Raw genomic sequence first — 19,497 nt, forward strand, 5'->3', positions numbered from 1 at the left:
TGCCAGGGGAAGTGACTGAAAGGTTTATACTGCAAGATTAACTGCTGAAAATCATCTAAGTGTGCAGGAATTGAGCAGAAATTTTTAAAAAAAAATACTACATGATAAATAATTTCATTAAAAACGCTTGAAGAATTAGCAGGGAGATTTTTTATACGAGAAGATAATCAGCACAGCCTGGCCAAATCAGCTTTCTTCACCAGCACTTACATGATTCTGTTTCAGTCTTCAGAACCATTGCTCATAGCACCTCTTTATTCCAATTAATGTGGAAATGTTACATGAAAATGTTTTGTTGCCTTGCAATTAATAAAGTTTTTCTAAGGTTTAGGAGAGCCTTGTGAAGAAACGAACCACTACTTGTTTTACAGCATGAATAAATTTACAGTAATTCACAGCAGGAGGGGACTGTTAGAAAAATATTGTGAGGCATTTTGACTGCACTATTAATGAAAATGATGCAGTTAAACTTCCCAACCCCATCTATCATGCTTGATTAATCTCTAAAGATATAAAGAAAAAAGAAGAAATGAGATTCTCTCAAAAATGCAATGAGGATAAAAATTTCAAAAAGAATGAAAAAATACTAAACTATAGAATAATTTGGCTAAAATAATGTATTTAAGTTATTTTTAATTAACTGAAATGTTCACACCATTATATTAAAAACTTAGCCCAATATGAACATTAATATGATATGGTTCATGCATTTGTTAATTCAGCAAACCTTCCTCAAATGCCTGTTATGATTAAGGGGTACAGTAGGCACCATGGAATATGTGTATTTGCATGTAAAATGTAGAGAACTTGTTCTCCATATAATACCTCCATGACGAAATACTAACAAGGGAAGCTCTTAAAGAAAACTCATCTTACAAACAAATAAAATCTCAGTAGTTCTTCTTCTTCATTGAAATAAAAATAGTACCAATTGCAAACTAAATACAATGGCCATGGTAGTTGGCAAATTGTTGGTTTACAAAGATGACACACACAAGACCACAGTGTTTACTGATTCAGAGTTAGCTAAAAAGTTTCACCCCCCTCCAAAAAGTGTGGAAACAAGACGAACTTCAAATCTGTGACTTAAACACAACAGATGTGTATTAAAAGTATATGTAAAAGAAAAAGCCAGCTGACCATAAATTCTTTTTTTATTTTTCAAACAAGACATCTAACTTGAAGATACTGGCATGTTATCTGGTTTCTTCAACACAGAATTCCAGAGAAAGATTTTAAATCCAACATTCTAGTGTCATTTTCTGTTTAGATGATCTAACTTCTCCTGAAAGAACCAGTTGGGAAACCATCAAAAGAAAATTAATACACGACTAAGCCTCAAAGTGAAGGCTCCCTTTCTTATCCCAGATATCTAGAAGTGATACTCAATATTTTTCTTAGAACCCAGAACAATGTTGGAAAATAGAAGGCACGCCACTGACGGAGAAGAAACTATAAAGAACTCCTGAACGAGAGAAAGCAGAAGTGGATGAACGAAAAGCAGCACAGCCCCAAAGGGACACATATCCATGTGCTTCACAAAATAGTGAGGCCCTCAAAGAACTCAAAAGTAGAGCAGGATTGCCGGACTCCCTGGAGATGTGGCACACCCCAGTATGGAAAAGGGCATTTCAGTCACACACAAAAAAAATGACTCACAAGAGATTGTGGAAACTGATCATCAGTGGTTAAAAGGAAAAAAATCAGCAGCTGGAGAAACAGCTGAAGAGCTAAGTGATGAGTAAACCAATTCTCCCATAATATGGTACACAAGGACAAGCAGATGGAAACTACCAAGGAAAGGGTGACCAGCATGAGTGGAGCCAGAAATGTAAGTATCTATCCAATGTTGATTCCTGAATGAAACAATAAATGGAAAGAATACGTTGAGTCAATCAATAAGAAAATTTTTCCAGAACTGAAGACATGAACCCCCACATTGAAAGGGTATCTCTCACACTAAGCAGAATTAAAAATAAAATTAACCCCACATCTAGTTACGTTGTGGTGAAATTTAAGAATAACATGGATAAGGAGTAAATCCTCAAAACTTCTAGAGGTGGAAAAATTTAAAAAAGCACAGGTTACCTAGAAAGAGCAAGTATCAGACTGACCTCAGACTTCTCATGAGCAACACTCAATACAAAAAGAATATGGTGCAGTATCTTCAAAGTTCTGAGTTTTTGAGCCTATAATGTTTTACTCAGCAAATTTCACTAAGGAGAAAAAATACAGGCCAATTTCCCAGCACTTAAGAACTTGATTTTATTTTTTTAATCTCTATAAAAGAAGTATTAGAAGATATACTCCAGCAAAAAGAACAATCGCACCAAGAGAACACAGTAGGACACAAAAGTCTACGATATACAAAGAAACAGGACATCTTCAAAAAAGCCAGGTAACAATATAGAAATAAAATCCCAGATGATAACAAACTGAGAGCTGGGAGAAGAAATAAAGGGAAGCAAAAATATTTTTTCTGCCTTATTGGTGGTTATCTCTACGCAGAAAATACATATTTAAATTTGTGCAGAAAATATTTCAGTGTTACAGATTTTTTAAAAAAGGGAATATTTATCACTTTCAAATAATTAAGAAAAAACAAAGAACAATGAAAGTAAAGAAAAGGAAAAACCCTACAGAAAAATAGACAAAGGATAGAAACAGGTAATTTACTGAAGCATAAACACAGTCCAATAAACATATAAGATACTCAAGAGTAATCAGGAAAATGCAAACTCAAAAGCCATAACAGCATTTTTTAGAAAGACAGACACTAATAAGTTCGCTAATATCAAGGTATACCTTGTCAGGGTGGGCGTAAATAGATACAGCCATTTTTTACTGTGCAAACCACATAAACCAAAAATTCTGCTTCTTTCTATGTATTTTTTTTTTTTTTTTTTTGAGACAGAGTCTCGCTTAGTTGCCCAGGCTGGAGTGCAGTGGCGCGATCTCGGCTCACTGCAAGCTCCGCCTCCTGGGTTCACGCCATTCTCCTGCCTCAGCCTCCCGAGTAGCTGGGACTACAGGCGCCCGCCACCTCGCCCGGCTAATTTTTTGCATTTTTAGTAGAGACGGGGTTTCACCGTGTTAGCCAGGATGGTCTCCATCTCCTGACCTCGTGATCCGCCCGCCTCGGCCTCCCAAAGTGCTGGGATTACAGGCGTGAGCCACCGCGCCCGGCCTCTTTCTATGTATTCTAAAAAAACCTTTCCACTTGTACATATGTGTAAAAAGCATGAATAAGGATGCTTGCTGAAACATTTTTGCAGTATCAAAAAACTGGAAAATAAGCAAAATGCCCGTCAATATGGAACATTTAATTAATTAAGACACCTTGTACCATGAATTTCATGTAATGGTTAAAAAGAGTATGATAGATCTATGACTACTGACCTGAAATGGTTAGGAGCAAGAAAAAGACAAACATCATATGTGTAATGTAGGAAATTACCTTTGCAACAAAACATATCAATATAATACATGCAATTACAAAAAGTAAAACACTTGAAAGAGAATAAAAATTAAAAGAGAAAGAACAAAACAAGAACACAAAAACGACAGGAAAAATAATCTGTCAATTCACTTGCCACACTCTTCTATAATGTTGCTTTTTGAAAAGCATCCTTGGCATTGAAATGAATTGTGACTGCTACTGTGAATGTAACCATTCAATCCTAAAGGATCAATTGAGCCCATGCCCTCATTACAGTAGACTCAAAAACTCACTCTTAGACACACAATTCGTTGACGAATTTGTAGAAAACAGAAATAAAAAATGATTGAAAATCGACAAACTGATTAGGAAAAATGAGGACCAGTTCACTCCTTACATGTCCCCTATCCCAATCACAATGGCCGAGCAATAACACGTAAGGCGGGGTGCATTCCCAGAATGCTGCCAAGACAATACGACCAAAAATTAAAATGGAAAAAAAAATGGAATTGGTTTCAGGCAAGGGCAAAGCACACGTCTGTTAAGAGGCAGTTTGTGAAACCAGAGCAAGAGTCAGATGCTTTCTCTCTTTTCCTCTCAGTGGTTGCTGAACCAATGTGGCCACAAAGGCCATGGGGATTTGGGAGCTGGCCAAAGGCCAGGTGACTCAACATTGAATTTCTTGTCCCTCTGGGCAATTCCTCTCAGTGGTACAAATTTGTACCAGAACAGAGAACAGTTACCCTCTTATCAATCAGGAAAAGACACATATTAAAAGTTGTTTGGGTTTTTTTTAAGTGTTAGCTAGCAAAGAAAACTGATAGAGGTTGGCAAGAGAACAAAGCCTTATTCCCCCATTATGAAACCAAAGGACTCTACTTGTGACAGAAAAATCTGTGGGAAGGGTCAGGGCCGTCTTCTGAGGTCATTCAGGGTAAGAAACAGACACACAACTTTATTTTTATCGCATTCCTACAAAGCGTGTGCAGCAGCTCCATTTTTCTTAAATAAAAAGTAGACCTCAAATAATAGGGTCTTCCAAAAACAAAGAATCGGTTGTTTGTGGTTAATACACAGATGATTCCTTGTGCACAAGAACCAGGTGCTACATGGCTTTCTGCTGTGTCACCAGCTACTAGGCCAGAAGATGATACATAATTGTTTGTGAACTTGTTAACTGGTTGACTAACCGATTCAAATGTCAGTGGGGGAGTAACATGCACATGTGGGTATTGTAGAGGTACATCACTGAAGACTACTAAAATCCTAAGCAGAACCCTTTGCTATTCCTTCCTTATAACTCACTAGCACTCACACGAGCTCTGACTTTGCCCTTCGGTGCCCTTTAAAATGTTGGAGATGAAAACGCTGGGGAGAGGAGTAGGGGATGACGGTAAAGTAAGAGATCTGAAGTCCAGACATGGGGAGAAGCACGTAGCACAGCAGACTTGGGGAACCCCATTAAGAGACACAGACATCTGGCAGTAAGACAAGTTTAAGGGAATGTGCTGGATTGAATTGCATTTGCTTGTGCTGCCACGACACTTTCATCTCCCTGAGATCCCTGGCCTGGGTGCCAACCAAGGGCATATGTGGCCAGAGAAGTGCCACACTTTCAGCAGATAGTTTTTGCCCAGACGGATGGGTGGATGAATGGATGCATGGATAGATGGATAAACAAACATGAACAAATAATCAAGTGAACAAACAAACAAACAAAAAGAATAAGCAGTGTACTTTTTCTCTATGCACTTTACAGCCACCCACTCCGAATTAATATTCTACTTGCAAAGAATATTCAGCAAAGTTCCTCTCAGCCGATTACTCCACACTACACACAAATGTTGTCTGATTCACTGGAGACATCAGCAGAATACTATATACAATCCAGGTAGTGGTAATTTTCCCAGACTACCACACCAAGGCAATAAGAATAATTAATAGCAACTAGAACACATTGCTTTAAAAATAAATTACCACAATTGGGTATCTGCAGGTTTGCCAGGGGAATATTCTTGCTGCTTTCATTCAGGCAGTACAAATCCTGAGTGTCTGGACTGGATTTAGCCTCTTGGAGAGTCTTGATCCACATAATGTCACAGGAGCATGTAAATGGATTGCCTACCAGGATCCTACAGGGAACAAAAATGACAACAGATCAAGTTCCTTTTTCCATTTTAGCTACACTGGTGCTTGTAAAATACTACAGCATTATGAATTCTTTCTAGCCAGCAACGCTTTGAAGTCATACCACTTTCATAGCATGACAGTACTTATTATTCCTTCATTTATCTGATACTTACTGAGCATCTGCTATGTGCAGACAGCACTGGAGAATGACAGAAGACCTTACAGAATAACAGGGGAAACGAGATACAGAGAGAAATAGCCAAAATATAGGATAGAAAAGAACATCTCATAACATGGGGAAAATAAGGTGCCATGACAAATTTATCATGGTTATGACAGAGTTATTAAGAAGATGCCAACAAGAAGTTTTCGGGAATGCTAACATACTTATTTCTGACCAGGCTAAAGGCTCAAGTGTTACCACTTTCTAAGCTCAAACTTCAGCAGGGGGCAGAACAATTTCATCTCAATTTAAAATGAGACTGTAAGTACAAAGCTAAGACTAAAGTGTGAATGCCAGAAGGCTGGTACCCCTAGCTTTCTGCATCATGCAATCACAGTCAGTTTCATTGATTCAAGATAGTGGGAGTGAAGGTGAGAGAGAGAACCTGAAAGGGAGCTGCAGACCTCCTTCACACATACACACACACACACACACACACACACACACACACACACAGAGCAAGCTCTTCTGAGGGCAAGGCAACTGAGCTGCAGATTGAGCTGTGTTAGACCACTGTGGGTGGAAAGCCACCGCCATTCAGACCTCAGCCCTGCTGCCTGGACTCCTGTGGCCTGCAATGGGTAAAAGAGGAAGTAGTCAAGAGGAAAATAAAAACCACAAGGAAAAAAATAATCTTTAAATGCTTATTTATAATACTCAGTGGCCTATTTAAGATGAATTCCATTTATGGTAATGAGCCTTTAAGTGAGGCCATTTAAAATCGTTACATAGACTCTGCCTGGCATTAACCACAATACTTAAGATTTCCGTGAAGACAGGACCTGGACTTTGCCACATCATTTAGTCCTGTGGTTTTCTGGTTGGGTTCTAAGAATCTCAGGGATCCCTGGAGACTTTTCCAGGAGTTTCTTAGGGGAAAATGTGGTCATGATAGACTCATTTAATTTGTGTCTGCTTGATCACCTCCAAGTATCCCTCCAACACCAAAATGGGATTTGACGTTATGGGATATGGAAAAGAACACAGCAAAGACCCACCACCAGTTTAAACCCCACTAATCCAAAATGCTGCCTGGAGCTCTGAGGACATGCAAAACTAAAGAGTCTTTCTAAAAGAGGATATCATTAACTCAGCAGAAGGGATAAAGAAGGAAAGGAATGTTTCAATTATGAATACAGCAATGTTCATATGACAACACAACACTGGTGCACAGCTGGCTTCTTTCTCCAGCTTACTGTGCAAGCTCAATGATTATGACAGCACATTACATTTATATCTTTAGGTTTCTACCTCTCCCACTGGATAACAGAATCCAGGAACATATAAACGTTTCTCCCTTTATTCCCATGGCCCTGTGCCATATCGTGTTGATTTGTGATAGGTACAACATTAACATTGGTTGAATCAATGGATTAAATACTCTTCAAGAAGAATATTGAGACATAAATTTGAAATTGAAACTCTAATTTTTAATCCAGCAAGAAAATTTTAAATAATGTTGCCCAAAATTTTTACACCAAGTACTTTATCCTATCTCATATATCTTCCTTTAGTTTGTCATGCCTATTCCTGTGTTAGAAGCATTAGTGCTTCAATGCCCTGAATTCACTTTATTCCAAATAATTGCCAATTGCCAAGACTTTCACCATATAACACCCATTACACCTATTAACTTGTTGTCTCTCCAGCAGTGACATCTTCCAATCTGCACAATTTCCTTGTGAATAAGGATGGATCTTCATGAAAAGACTCCACAATTTAGGCAACATAGAGTTTAAGCAAATGCCATTGCCTAATCTTCAAAGGCCTCTTCCTGGGCCCACATCTGCCCCACAAATCCTCTGCATTAGGACGCTTTGAGGTGCCATAAGAATGGCAACAGTTCATATTTGTTTAATGGGGACAACGCAAGGAATTGAGCTCATTTGGAAATCCTGGCTGTTAGTTGTCACCACCTTTAAATACGTTTTCTATCATTTCACAACAGAAGAAAATGGGACTTAAAAATAAATATTGAATGCAGTAACAGACCTGGAAGAAAATCTCACAAAGATGGGTAGGGAAAGAGAAGAACTACCTTTCCTCCAATGTTCCCTATCCTTAAGATGGACAAAAGTGAGCAGAGTTTTGCCCATTTTTGTTTCCTCCGTGAATGGGTTTGCTTGACTTTAGGGCCTGAATCCAACAGGAACCAAACAGATGCTGTGAGATATAAAGTATATAGCTGTTTTCACACAAAGCCCCCTTCTTTTTCTCTTTTTTCCCTCTACTAGAAATTATTTATGTAAAAACAACATTTAAACGAACCAGAAATGATATGTCACTACTGAGATTTCTATTTTTTTAATTACTGAATTTTTAAAATGAGAAATAATAAACCATGAGGGAATAAAAGACTGAGAGACTGAAACTTCAGAAATCATTTTTCGAGAATTTGATATGAAAATAGATCTGCAACATCACTCATTAAAAGAAAAATACTGAATTACCCCTTCCTTTGAAAACTTTTCCCCAAATGCCACACAAAATCATTACTTACAGTTCAGACAAGTCAAGGTGACGGAAATGTTTCCTAGACAAACTCGTCAACTTGTTTCGGGTAAAATTGCTGAAAGGAATCAAAAACATTAAACATGAATTTAAAATGTTACATTTTAGGAACACAGTATTCAGAGATTTTGTTTACAAAATACAATTTTATTTGATCATTATGCATGCTTTACTTACATCCAAATCTCTCTCTCTTTCACTTAGAGTGATAGCTGAGTTTTTCTTCTAACCTTGTCTATATTTTTTTCTTTGCAGGGAGGGGTAGCATAAATATATTGTGTATTTTTAACGTTTTTTTCGCCCAAAAGCTTATTTTTCATATGTTGATTTGGAGCCAAGTTATATATCTCATAGAAATCCTGATCTTTTGAATAACTAATAGGAAGATATGTAACATTAAATAAAATTTAAAACTATAAACCCAGTAGGGAAAAAAGATGCCTTAAAACTAAAGAGCATCATGGATATTTTGAAATTATGTGGCATACAAAACTCTGAATATTAACTGAATTCAATATGTCTTTATATGAAAGACATTTTATTGATGAAAAAACACTACTGAGATTGTTTACTTATGAGCTAGATAACCGAATACCTCCACGATGGGAACAAAAAAAAATTAGATAACAAGGAATACATCAGATTTCATCTGAAGACGGTATGTCTTCAGATTTGGACCAACCAGACAATAAAAAGATACATTTGTGATTTAAAAAATAATAATTTACTGACATGTTCCAAACATGTAATCTGATTCGATAAAAGAGTTTCCAATGATCAGTGCCATGAGATTTTGGGGTAGGAAATTCAGAGCCATAACCCTGGCAGCTGACTCACTCTGCAAATTTGTTTACTGTTTAAATTTATTTAAAGAGTGTCCGATGCTTGGGCCTACAGATGTGTTTAATAAATAAAATGAATGTAAAACAAACATCAACTTTCACAGAAACAGCCAAGACCTCTACAAAACGGAGGAAGCCAATGAGTCTTTCAGCGTATGTTTCCTGCCCAGGAAGGCAAGTGTTGGGCTGAGAGTTGGATAAAACATGAGATCTGGCCGGGCGTGGTGGCTCATGCCTGTAATCCCAGCACTTTGGGAGGCCAAGGCGGGCAGATCACGAGGTCAGGAGATCCAGACCATCCTGGCTAACACGGTGAAACCCCGTCTCTACTAAAAAAATACAAAAAATTAGCCGGTCGTGGTGGCGGATGCTTGTATTCCCAGCTACTCAGGAGACTCAGGCAGGAGAATGGCGTGAACCCAGGAGGCAGAGCTTGCAGTGAGCCAAGATTGCGCCACTTCACTTCAGCCTGGGCAACAGAGTAAGACTCCGTCTCAAAAAAATAATAAAAAAATAAAAAATAAAAAATAAGTAAAAAACATGACATCTGAGGGTGACAGTGATCCTGGCCCCTTACCTGAGGCTACTCTTCACTGTCAGCCTAAGGAAGTATCCTGGTGTGTCTGATCAGTCACACAGTCCTGGGGTTACAACCAGGAGCCAAAGCATGAACTAAGGCTAGTCAGTTGATAAGAAGGAACCTACCACTCTGGTGTCTCACAAATCATGAATGTGTGTGTCCACTCCCAGTTTAATTCTATATTGAGATCTCCACTCCCTACCTACACAAGGGTACCCTCCTTCCTTCTAGGCGTGCATCTTCTCGCTTCACACTGAGTATAAAGTGCTCACCCACGTGAAAAAATAATCCACCAGGAAGTTGTAAAATGTGCCCACATAAGTCTCTTCTTTTGGAACGTGAATTAAGAATGGGTTTCGGTCGGGTGCAGTGGCTCACGCCTGTAAACCCAGCACTTTGGGAAGCTGAGGCTGGTGGATCACCTGAGGTTGGGAGTTTGAGACCAGCCTGGCCAACATGGCGAAACCCCGTCTCTCCTGAAAACACAAAAATTCGCCGGGTGTGGTGCCGGGCGCCTGTAATCTCAGCTACTTGGGAGGCTGAGGCAGGAGAACTGCTGGAACCCGGGAGGCAGAGATTGAGGTGAGCCAAGATGGCGCCATTGCACTCCAGCCCGGGCAACAACGGCAAGACTCCTTCTTAAAACTAAGCAAAAACAAACAAACAAACAAGAAAAGAGTGGGTTTCACTGGTCTACAATGCATTGAAAAGTCAGTCTGCCTATCTTTTCCACAGTTTCTAAGGCACAAATGCTTTCATCGGAAGTCCCAATCTTTCTAAAACAAACCAAAAACCAAAAACCTGCTTTCCTCCTCAAGAAAAAGGCGGAGAAAGGCAGCGAAGAAAGCAGTTTAGGGTGAAGGGTCTCCCTGTCTGCTGGTAAAACCGCCGCCCCGCGGAGCCTCTGTGGGGCCGCCAGCAGCACCGCAAAGAGCGGGGTTATGGGCCAAAGAACAAGATGAGTCTTATGAACCATACTTATTATTGGGGCCAAAAGCCAAAAAGGAGGAAGAGGGGAGGGAAAAAAATCAACAATCCTCTTACTGTTTGATTATAGAGCTTTGCAAGGGAGCTAATTAGCACCTCTGCAAAGTCCCTGGAAAACACAAATACCAGCTTTTCTCACAGTCCCTGGGCTCTTAGGGGCTGGGCAGGAATTAAAGGCATCAAGAAATAACGCAGTGACCACTCTCTGGGGCTCTGGGCAGTCCCCATGTGATGCTAATACGGACAGGGTAGGGGGAGAAGTGGAGAAAGTGAGAGAGAGGATCCCGTTTAAATTTCCCTAAAACCCGAAGTGAAATAGACTGATCTTGTATGCGTTTTTATATTGCTGGGGAAACTCAGAGAGATCATCAGTATATCCCAGGGGTACAGAGAAACAGCTTTTAATACATATTTTGTTATCAGCTCCCTTGCACCCCACTGCCTTGATATTTGAGGTAAGAGTGCAGTTTGCATGTGGAAAATCAGGGGACCACTAATCAAGCTGGTCCCCAGAGTCCTCCATCATAAGCAGAGGTTAGGTCTAAGATCCGGATAGGCAGACACCTGACTTAATTCCTTCCTTCCTCCCTACTGTTCTGGAAAGCAAACTACTTAATTTAATTTCAGATTTTGGTGATTAAGAGCCTCTTTTGTCCTGTGAATATATGAAGCTTACTGCCATCTGATGACCTCTTCATAACTGCCGGATACTTGCCTATTTCTCTCTGTCTTACTATTCAATAATGGCTACAAATATTAGTAGTGTTTTTGCAATTTGATCAATGATTGACATCCCAGCTATTGCTTCTTAAGAAAACTGTGTAAGATATGTATGTCCCTTTAGCTTCCCATTTTAAAATAATTCTTCTCTGAAAACGAGGGACAGATATTTGACTTTGTATAAGCTGTGGACTGCACAAAGAATACCACCAAAATCATTCTATCATATATCAACATGAAAAAATATACAAGGTGGCTTTCATATTCATAGAAATGGCATGCAACAAGGAAAATATACAAAGTACAAAGTAAAGTGAAGTAATAAGTAAGTCTATTAATAAAACTGTAATTAGCCAGAGCCCACTGTCCAAATCACAACATTAGGAGAAGTGATGTGATAAAACAGCCAGTAAAATGCAGTTGTTGAGTAATTCGGGTCTAAGGTCAACTGTAATGAAAATACCAGAACTTAACCACTGAGGTCATTAATTACATCTAAGTGACTGCATTAGAGCATTTTGCCTTTTTCTTCTTTCCAATTTCTCTCTTGTTTATGCTATCAAGGCCTACGCAGCCATCAGATTTGTGCAGGCAAAGATTTGTGCAGACTGCAGAGATGATTCCAAAACGCATTTAATTGAAATGTGTTAATAAAGTTCCCTGGAGTTTTATCACATTTTTGCAGAATGTTTTATGTCTTAATTTACAGACTGTATTTTTAAAGTGACTTCCTCATTAATGCCACCTATAAAATATGAAGTTGTGATATTGGCTTTATGAAATTAATATTTTCCATAATATCAACAAATTTCAATAGAGTGTCCAGGCAATCTGCTTCTAAGAGAATGGTTTCTTTTAAAACTGGCATGGAAATCAGTTGGGGAACTGTTCTGAAAAAAAGAAAGAGGACAAACCTTCTAAGAAAGTCTGATTCTCTAATTATATGGATGATACAGATTTTATTTCCTGTACTCTTAATGTAAGAACATGGAGAGGGGTTGGCCCTGGAGTAATAACTCTGACACTTATGATCTGTAAATCTGAGCAAGTCCTAGAACTCCCTCACTCTTTTTTTCTTTAATACTTTAAGTTCTAGAGTACATATGCACAACGTGCAGGTTAGTTACATATGTATACATGTGCCATGTTGGTGTGCTGCACCCATTAACCCATCATTTACATTAGGTATATCTCCTAATGCCATCCCTCTCCCCTCCCCGCACCCTGTGACAGGCCCTGGTGTGTGATGTTCCCTACCCTGTGTCCAAGTGTTCTCATTGTTCAATTCCCGCCTGTGAGTGACAACATGCAGTGTTTGGTTTTCTGTCCTTGCAATAGTTTGCTCAGAATGATGGTTTCCACTGTTCACAATAGCAAAGACTTGGAACCAATCCAAATGTCCATCAATGATAGAATGGATTAAGAAAATGTGGCACATATACACCATGGAATACTATGCAGCCATAAAAACGGATGAGTTTATATCCTTTGTAGGGACATGGATGAAGCTGGAAACTCTCACTCTTATTTTATCTATGAAATGTGAATAAAAGCCCTACCAATTATCAGAAAAAAATCATGTGAAATATTCCAGGTGAGGGTCCCATAGATAGACTATGATATGTAAGGTATCATTGCAAAGAGAATTTGGTACAGCAAAACAGAATCAATGAATGCAGGCAACAACCTTCTGGCAGAAGCTCCACTAAAAACTCAGGGAATGGGAGTTCTGAGTCTGTGCTTAGAGATGCATAAATATTCTGCACTTTAGTGATCTTTAGTTTAACGAAGACATCTCTCAGGAAAGCCATGCCTTATGGACTTAAATGCCATCATCTAGAGGATTTAGCAACAAACAAGCTAACAGTTCCCATTGTCCATATTTCCATTTGACTTCAGTGGACAAAGCATCAACAAGACTTTGGGGAAATAGTTCCCATTATTAATGATTTTCTGTACCTTTGGCATGTCCCATGATTGATTTTTCTCTACCTTTATCAATTCATGACAGACGACTTTGGGAAAATGAAGGTTCAAAAGAGAATCCTATTGTGGGGGGAAAACACCAGTAATTTTTATTTCCCTATAAAGGCCAAGGCCAAGTCAGCTTCTTTCAGTTCCACTGGTTTGATGTCTTCCAGGGAGCATGTCATGATTCCAAGGAGGAAAATCAAGAACTCTGTGCAAGGACACAGTTTTCACATCAGACTCCTTGCTGCTAGCCTATTGCTCTGTCCAAGATGGAACTGGCCCAGAAATTCATGAAAGGGAATAAACAGCCTGTTCTAAGTACCCCTCTGAAGCTATTCAAACAATCAAACAAAATCAGAGCTAATGTTTCTAAGCTATTATCACAGCTATACTAACTTTAAAAAGGGAGGTTTCGAGTTGGAAAAGAAGGAAAATAAACAGAGGGGGGAAATACTGAATAAAATAGGTCCTGGGAAGCAAAAGAATCAATCTCTACTTACATGTGCTGCAGGTTGCTGTTTTTCAGAAATGCTTTATGAGCCACAAATTTTAATCCAGAATCCACAATTGTCCTGTGAAGACGCATAATTTCACGCATATTAGAACGAACCAGTGAATGCCTGCCTGACCAGAGTAGACAACAGGAAAAATCTCTGAGATAATGTGTGCTGGTCCTGAGTACTCACAGATTTCTCAGTCCCACGTAAGCTTCAACATCATCTTCGTTGATGATTTCTAACCTTTTCTGATTTGCGATGAAACTGTAACAAAGCAGAGAGTGAATCGCAGTGACTCAGAATGTAGGCAGCAGCACCATGAAGAACTCCCATCCACCTCACCCAGGTGTCCAAGGCGCTCCCTCCACACCCATCCGAGCCTCGCCATTTTTTAAAATATGGCAGGAGAGCAAAACTGAGCATGACTGAGCAGAAACCATGACTGACAGGTTTCATGGTCAATAACCAGTTCACTGGGTTTCATTTCTCCTGTTTTATCAGTCTTTCACCCAACAATTTCACTTTTCTTTCCCTTTCAGAGTATCACCAGTGTACATAGGTGAAAATACCATGGAATTGCATCCACTCCTCTCAAAGGTGTTTCTACTCTTATGGTGAGAGCCACAGAGATGCTACTGTCATCACTGCACAAGAAAAGTCACATATTCCCTCACATTTCAAGAGAAACAGCCACTCCCTCCTTTACCTCCTAAAATACTAAAGTGCATTTCCCCTACCCTGTCCTCTTTTCTCTATTTTCCTGGCCCAGCATCTCCTCCTTCTGCCTTTGTCAGTGACAATATCAATCTTTCCTTCGATAAACCACATTTCACAAACCCCAACGTGGCCTTAGCGCGTTCTCCGTGGGAATGCTCCTCCCTCCCCCACCCCCTAAGCCCTCCAATATAAGGGTGGATGGAGAAAACTCCATCCCTTTGGCCACGCTGGTATCTTAGAGATGTGCACATGACCTCGATTACACCAAGAGGAGTCTTCCCTGAGATTAAATAAATGAATGCTGGGAAAGAGAGGGTCTCTGTCTTTCTCTGGGATCATAGCTGAAGGATCGCACAGGCCTGCAACTTCCATGGGGAAATTTTCTGCTACAAGGAAATAGACCATCCAAAAATGAAGTCAGTCCACAAAAGAAGCAGAGCTAAAGAGACAGAACTCTAAAAACACCACTTGAGCCATTAGATACAACTGTCTCTGAGGCTAGATGTCACGAACCTGAATTGATCTTAATTTCTATCATTTGCAATCAGTAAAGTCCCTAGTGATATGAACAAATAGCTATTAAAACCATCATTATGGAATTTCCTATACTACAGTTATTTAAATACCTGTCTATTCAGTTTTCTTAGATCACAATGTCTTTAAGACAGTTAGATCTGTTTTATAACTCACCTAGCTCAGTACCCAGTACAAGGTAGGTACTCAAAGGATGGATGGATGGATGGATGGATGGATGGATGGATGGATGGATGGACAGATGGAGAAACAGATGAACTGTACTTGGAGTTACAAAGGCACTACAAGAAACTATGCAGGATGAATTCTCCCCTTTCTTCCTGAAAAAATTTAAGATATATAACATATTCCAATTAAGACACTGAAAACAAATATGTAGCCCTGCTGTTAACAATGTGAGTTAAAATGAAAAAAATATTAAACGATGGGGAGGAACATATAGCATCTATAGGTCAGCCACTGTGTGGAGGAAAATGATAACAAGCTGTATGGTAAGGGTTTGGGCACCTCTTTTTAGAAAATAAATTTTAAAAATAAAAATAAGTAGATTCTCTGAGAAGACAAAATTACACCAAAGATAAATATTTTTAAAAGCATCCCCACAAATATTGTCCCCTGTTACATAAAAAAACTAGCCTCCAAGATAGAATGGTGACTTTTTCTGAAAAAATTATTTGTTGTCCCTTATACCCAGGGCCTGGCACACTTAATAAATGTGCAGGAAGCTTTCGTTCCCTTCCCTCCTCCCACCACACATAGAAGAAGGAAACATTTTAAGACTTGAAAGGAATGCTCAATTTTTAATATCAAGTGTTTCAGAGTTATCATACTTTAGATACATTTTTGCAAGATTTTTCACCAACATTTTCAATAGAGATCACAGTGACCTCACTCTTCTAAATGATCTCACAATAAGAACTGCATTCCAAAGAGCCCTGAATGTTAATACTTTTTCTCATGCAACTGACAGCAAAAAGGATAGATAACGTGGGCGCGTTTTCCTCTGGAGTCACAATCTAGGCTTCCAGGCAAGCCTGTGCACTCCCTCCAGCTGCGTAAGCATGGGTCCTGTCACTGTCCTGAAGTCACTGAGAGTTCTTCCTCACTCTTTTCCTGGATTATCCTTGCATCTTCCATGCTCACAACAAGGGCCTGGAACTCAATGAGGACTTTATCATGATCTGCACAAGGCACTCATCTTTAACTCTTTGTTACTTATGCCCTTTCTTTTCATTTTTCATCAGACATTTAATTTATCAACTCCCCGATCTTATTCAATAGAATACAATGAACCAGCAAATAAAAATGGAAGGCATAGAGGAGGAAAGACAGGGGTAGAGATGTCCATGGATTGTACAAAAATATGTGGGCTTAAAAAAAGAAAAGAAAAAGATAATTTAATTTAAAAATAAAAATAAATAAAAAATAAAGAGATATCAATGGAGCCAGGAATTCAGTTTAGAAATGCATACACTTGTTAGGAAGAAAAAAAACACACACAAGCTTAATTCTATGCTTTCTAGTCACCAGTGCCCAAGAAAGAAGGAGATGAGGATAAATTTGGTCAATGGTAAATTCACAGTATTCATGAGATGAAAATGAGCCAATTAAGCAAAGCACCACTATTCCGAAATCTAAGACCAGACAGGAAATTTTGCTGAAAACCATCAAAAGAAGTGATGAAAAATGGTCACTAGAGAATACTCCCTTACTGTGGGGGCAAGAATGCCCTGGATAAATAATAAATTTTTCTCCTTGCCAAGATGGAAAGGCCAACTGAAGAGCTGGATTAAAAGTTCAGCAAGGGCTCTTCTAGTAGTAGATCCCAAGAATTCCCCCTCATAAGCTACTATGTGTAGTCATGTCCACAATAGACGCTAGCTACAAGCTGCTCAAGAAATCTACCCCCTAAGAAACTCTCTTTAGCTACCACTAAGTGAAGAATCAAATCATAGGGTTAAAAAAGAAGCCAGTAAGGTGAATAACAGGTCATTCACAGAGGGGAAACTTCGGTGGCCAAGAAACATGAAAAGTTGTTCATCTCCTAAGAAATGTGAAATGCAAATTAAAATAACAGTGACATACTATTCCTCTCCCACTAGACTGACAAAGTGTTTAAAGTCTGACAATGTAAAACATTTCTACGGATGTGATGAAATTTCTCTGAAATTGTTGGAGGAAGTGTAAATTGTTATAACTACTTTGAAAAGCACTTGGCCTGTATCTTGGAAAATTATAAATCAGTACCCTTCATGACCCAGCCATTCCATTCCAGGTATTCACACAAGAGAAGTTCTCACATATGGACTCAAGAATAGTCATTGTAATATGATCAGTAGAATATTACATTTATTGTCATGGAGTCAAAAGCTGGAGCAACCCAAGTGTCCATCCACAAAGAAATAGAAATTGTTTAAAATAAGATGTGTTAAATATATATATAAGATTAAATCAGATCTACATATTTGAGCAGAAAGACACTGCCATGCTAAGTGAGAAAGAAGATAGGCAAAATTGTATACTGATATGTATGTGTAATATAAAACAATCTATGTGAACTTTTAAAAATATATAAAAAATAATACCACATAGTGTTCACAGTCAGGTAGATATGCAAAGTATAGAAAGATGATTCCAAGGAAGGTGGCCTTGGGAAAGGAGAATGGTCTGGGGTTTTACACACACACACACACACACACACACACCTACCTTAAACTCTTTATACCATTTATATTATTAAACTGCTAAACTATTTTATTAAAAGAGAAACAACTTGCATCAAAAAGATAAAAATGTTAAACTATCATTTTTGAAAGTAATTATATAAAGTTATTATGTCATCATACTTTTTTGAATTTTTAAAATTTATGAAGAAAAAAGAAAGACAAGAAAGAGAGAGAGAGAGCAAGAAAGGATGGGAGGGACAGAGGGAAAGAGAGAGAGACAGAGATTGCAACAATCATACAAAGGAAATAACAGCAGGAAAGTCAGACCCCAGGGCTTCTCAGTGACTCAGTGGGCAAACACACCTGAGCTCAAGTTCTTGCTTCCCTGGACCACCCAAATAGCAAACAGCTAACAGCCTTCTTTCCTGCCCCACAGCCTCCGGACAGAAATGGAAGACTAAGGTGCGTGTGCGCTGCCCCCTCCTGGTGACTTCCACCTGCCTCTGGGAGGATCTCCACAGCCCTGGCCTCTCCTGCTCTCTGCCTTAGGGCGACTGATCCCAAAGGCACAGGGTTAGGAAGGAGAGAGGAAGCGCCAGGTCAGGGCCACTGACAGGCAAGCAGCAGGCTCTTTCCCAGAAAATCGCTCCCCACTGCCCCTGTTAAAGTGCAGTGACACTGTGGGTTCTTCACCGAGTCAAGCTCTGCTTAATAAAACACGTCTCCAAAAAGGGTGCCATTCCCTCAAGGGAGCAGTGGGAAGGCTCACAATTGTGGCACACACCCAACCAGGAGTTTTCTCTCCATGACAACCTCAAACTCCTCTAACCTAGGCCCACTGCTCTAGAAAGCTTAGGCCCAGGGGCTTCCAGGCACAACCCCTCCGCCCCCACAGCCCATGTCCCCGCACTTGCCTCACAGGAATCTCACATGAGGTCCATGGAGCTTTGGTCTTCTCAGAAAACTGAGCTTCCCTCCACCCCCCAGCCTGCAAACAATGCTTGCATGCTCTGTTAGGCAAGTCAGCGGCCCTTAAATAATAACCAAGAGACATGGTGAATTCGGAATTTTTGTCTAACTTGGTGTACTCCTTGGGAATTTCTCTCACCTCCTCAGTCCCCCAGGGTCCCTGGCCCTCACCCTTTATTAATAATCTGCCAGGAATCATTGGTGGCCTTCAACCATCCTCTTCTGCTCAGAATGTGCCTTCCACCCTTACCAAGTCCATATATAGGACTCTTGCTAGGACCTCATATTATAAGGGCTGTTTTTGCTGTTGTTTTTTGCACATTTACAACATCCCAAGGCCCTTAACTACTGCCCTAAAGATTGGATCTTACATGCTAGGGTCTTCTCAATGTATTCATCTAAATCTATCCCAGGACCCTCCAAGACTTTCTTGAGTGATTTGTAGACAACACCAGAAACGCTTTTTCCAATCAGAACACTTTTATTCCATCAGTTGGCAAGCATTTTTTGCAGTTATTGCACTTGGAAGTTTGCAATTAAGAACTAGAGCAATGGGAGGTACTCTTTGTACCCTCAATTTTATTTTTCTATGAATCTACCTGACTCCATAACTGAATTGCTAGCTCCTCATCTCATCTCACTGATCTCTGTTTCCTAGCACAGAGCTGATGCTCAAGGAATGTCTGCTGACTTAGGGTACCCAAACAGGTA

General features: G+C 39.5%; 1 protein-coding gene across 6 annotated transcripts in view; it reads right to left on the minus strand.

Annotated features, from left to right (window-relative positions):
• NTRK2 (neurotrophic tyrosine kinase, receptor, type 2) overlaps positions 1 to 19,497 on the minus strand; it is a 302,428-nt gene that overhangs the window by 253,134 nt on the left and 29,797 nt on the right. For all 6 annotated transcript variants that reach the window (XM_011982733.1, XM_011982732.1, XM_011982735.1 and 3 more), the window contains 4 exons: positions 14,090 to 14,164; positions 13,904 to 13,975; positions 8,293 to 8,361; positions 5,417 to 5,571 (listed from right to left, as the gene is read on the minus strand). In XM_011982733.1, coding sequence (XP_011838123.1) covers positions 5,417 to 5,571; positions 8,293 to 8,361; positions 13,904 to 13,975; positions 14,090 to 14,164 — 371 coding nt within the window. The remainder of the gene's footprint in view (positions 1 to 5,416; positions 5,572 to 8,292; positions 8,362 to 13,903; positions 13,976 to 14,089; positions 14,165 to 19,497) is intronic.

This window comes from Mandrillus leucophaeus, unplaced genomic scaffold (assembly GCF_000951045.1).
Source record: "Mandrillus leucophaeus isolate KB7577 unplaced genomic scaffold, Mleu.le_1.0 Scaffold242, whole genome shotgun sequence".
Classification (NCBI taxonomy): domain Eukaryota; kingdom Metazoa; phylum Chordata; class Mammalia; order Primates; family Cercopithecidae; genus Mandrillus; species Mandrillus leucophaeus.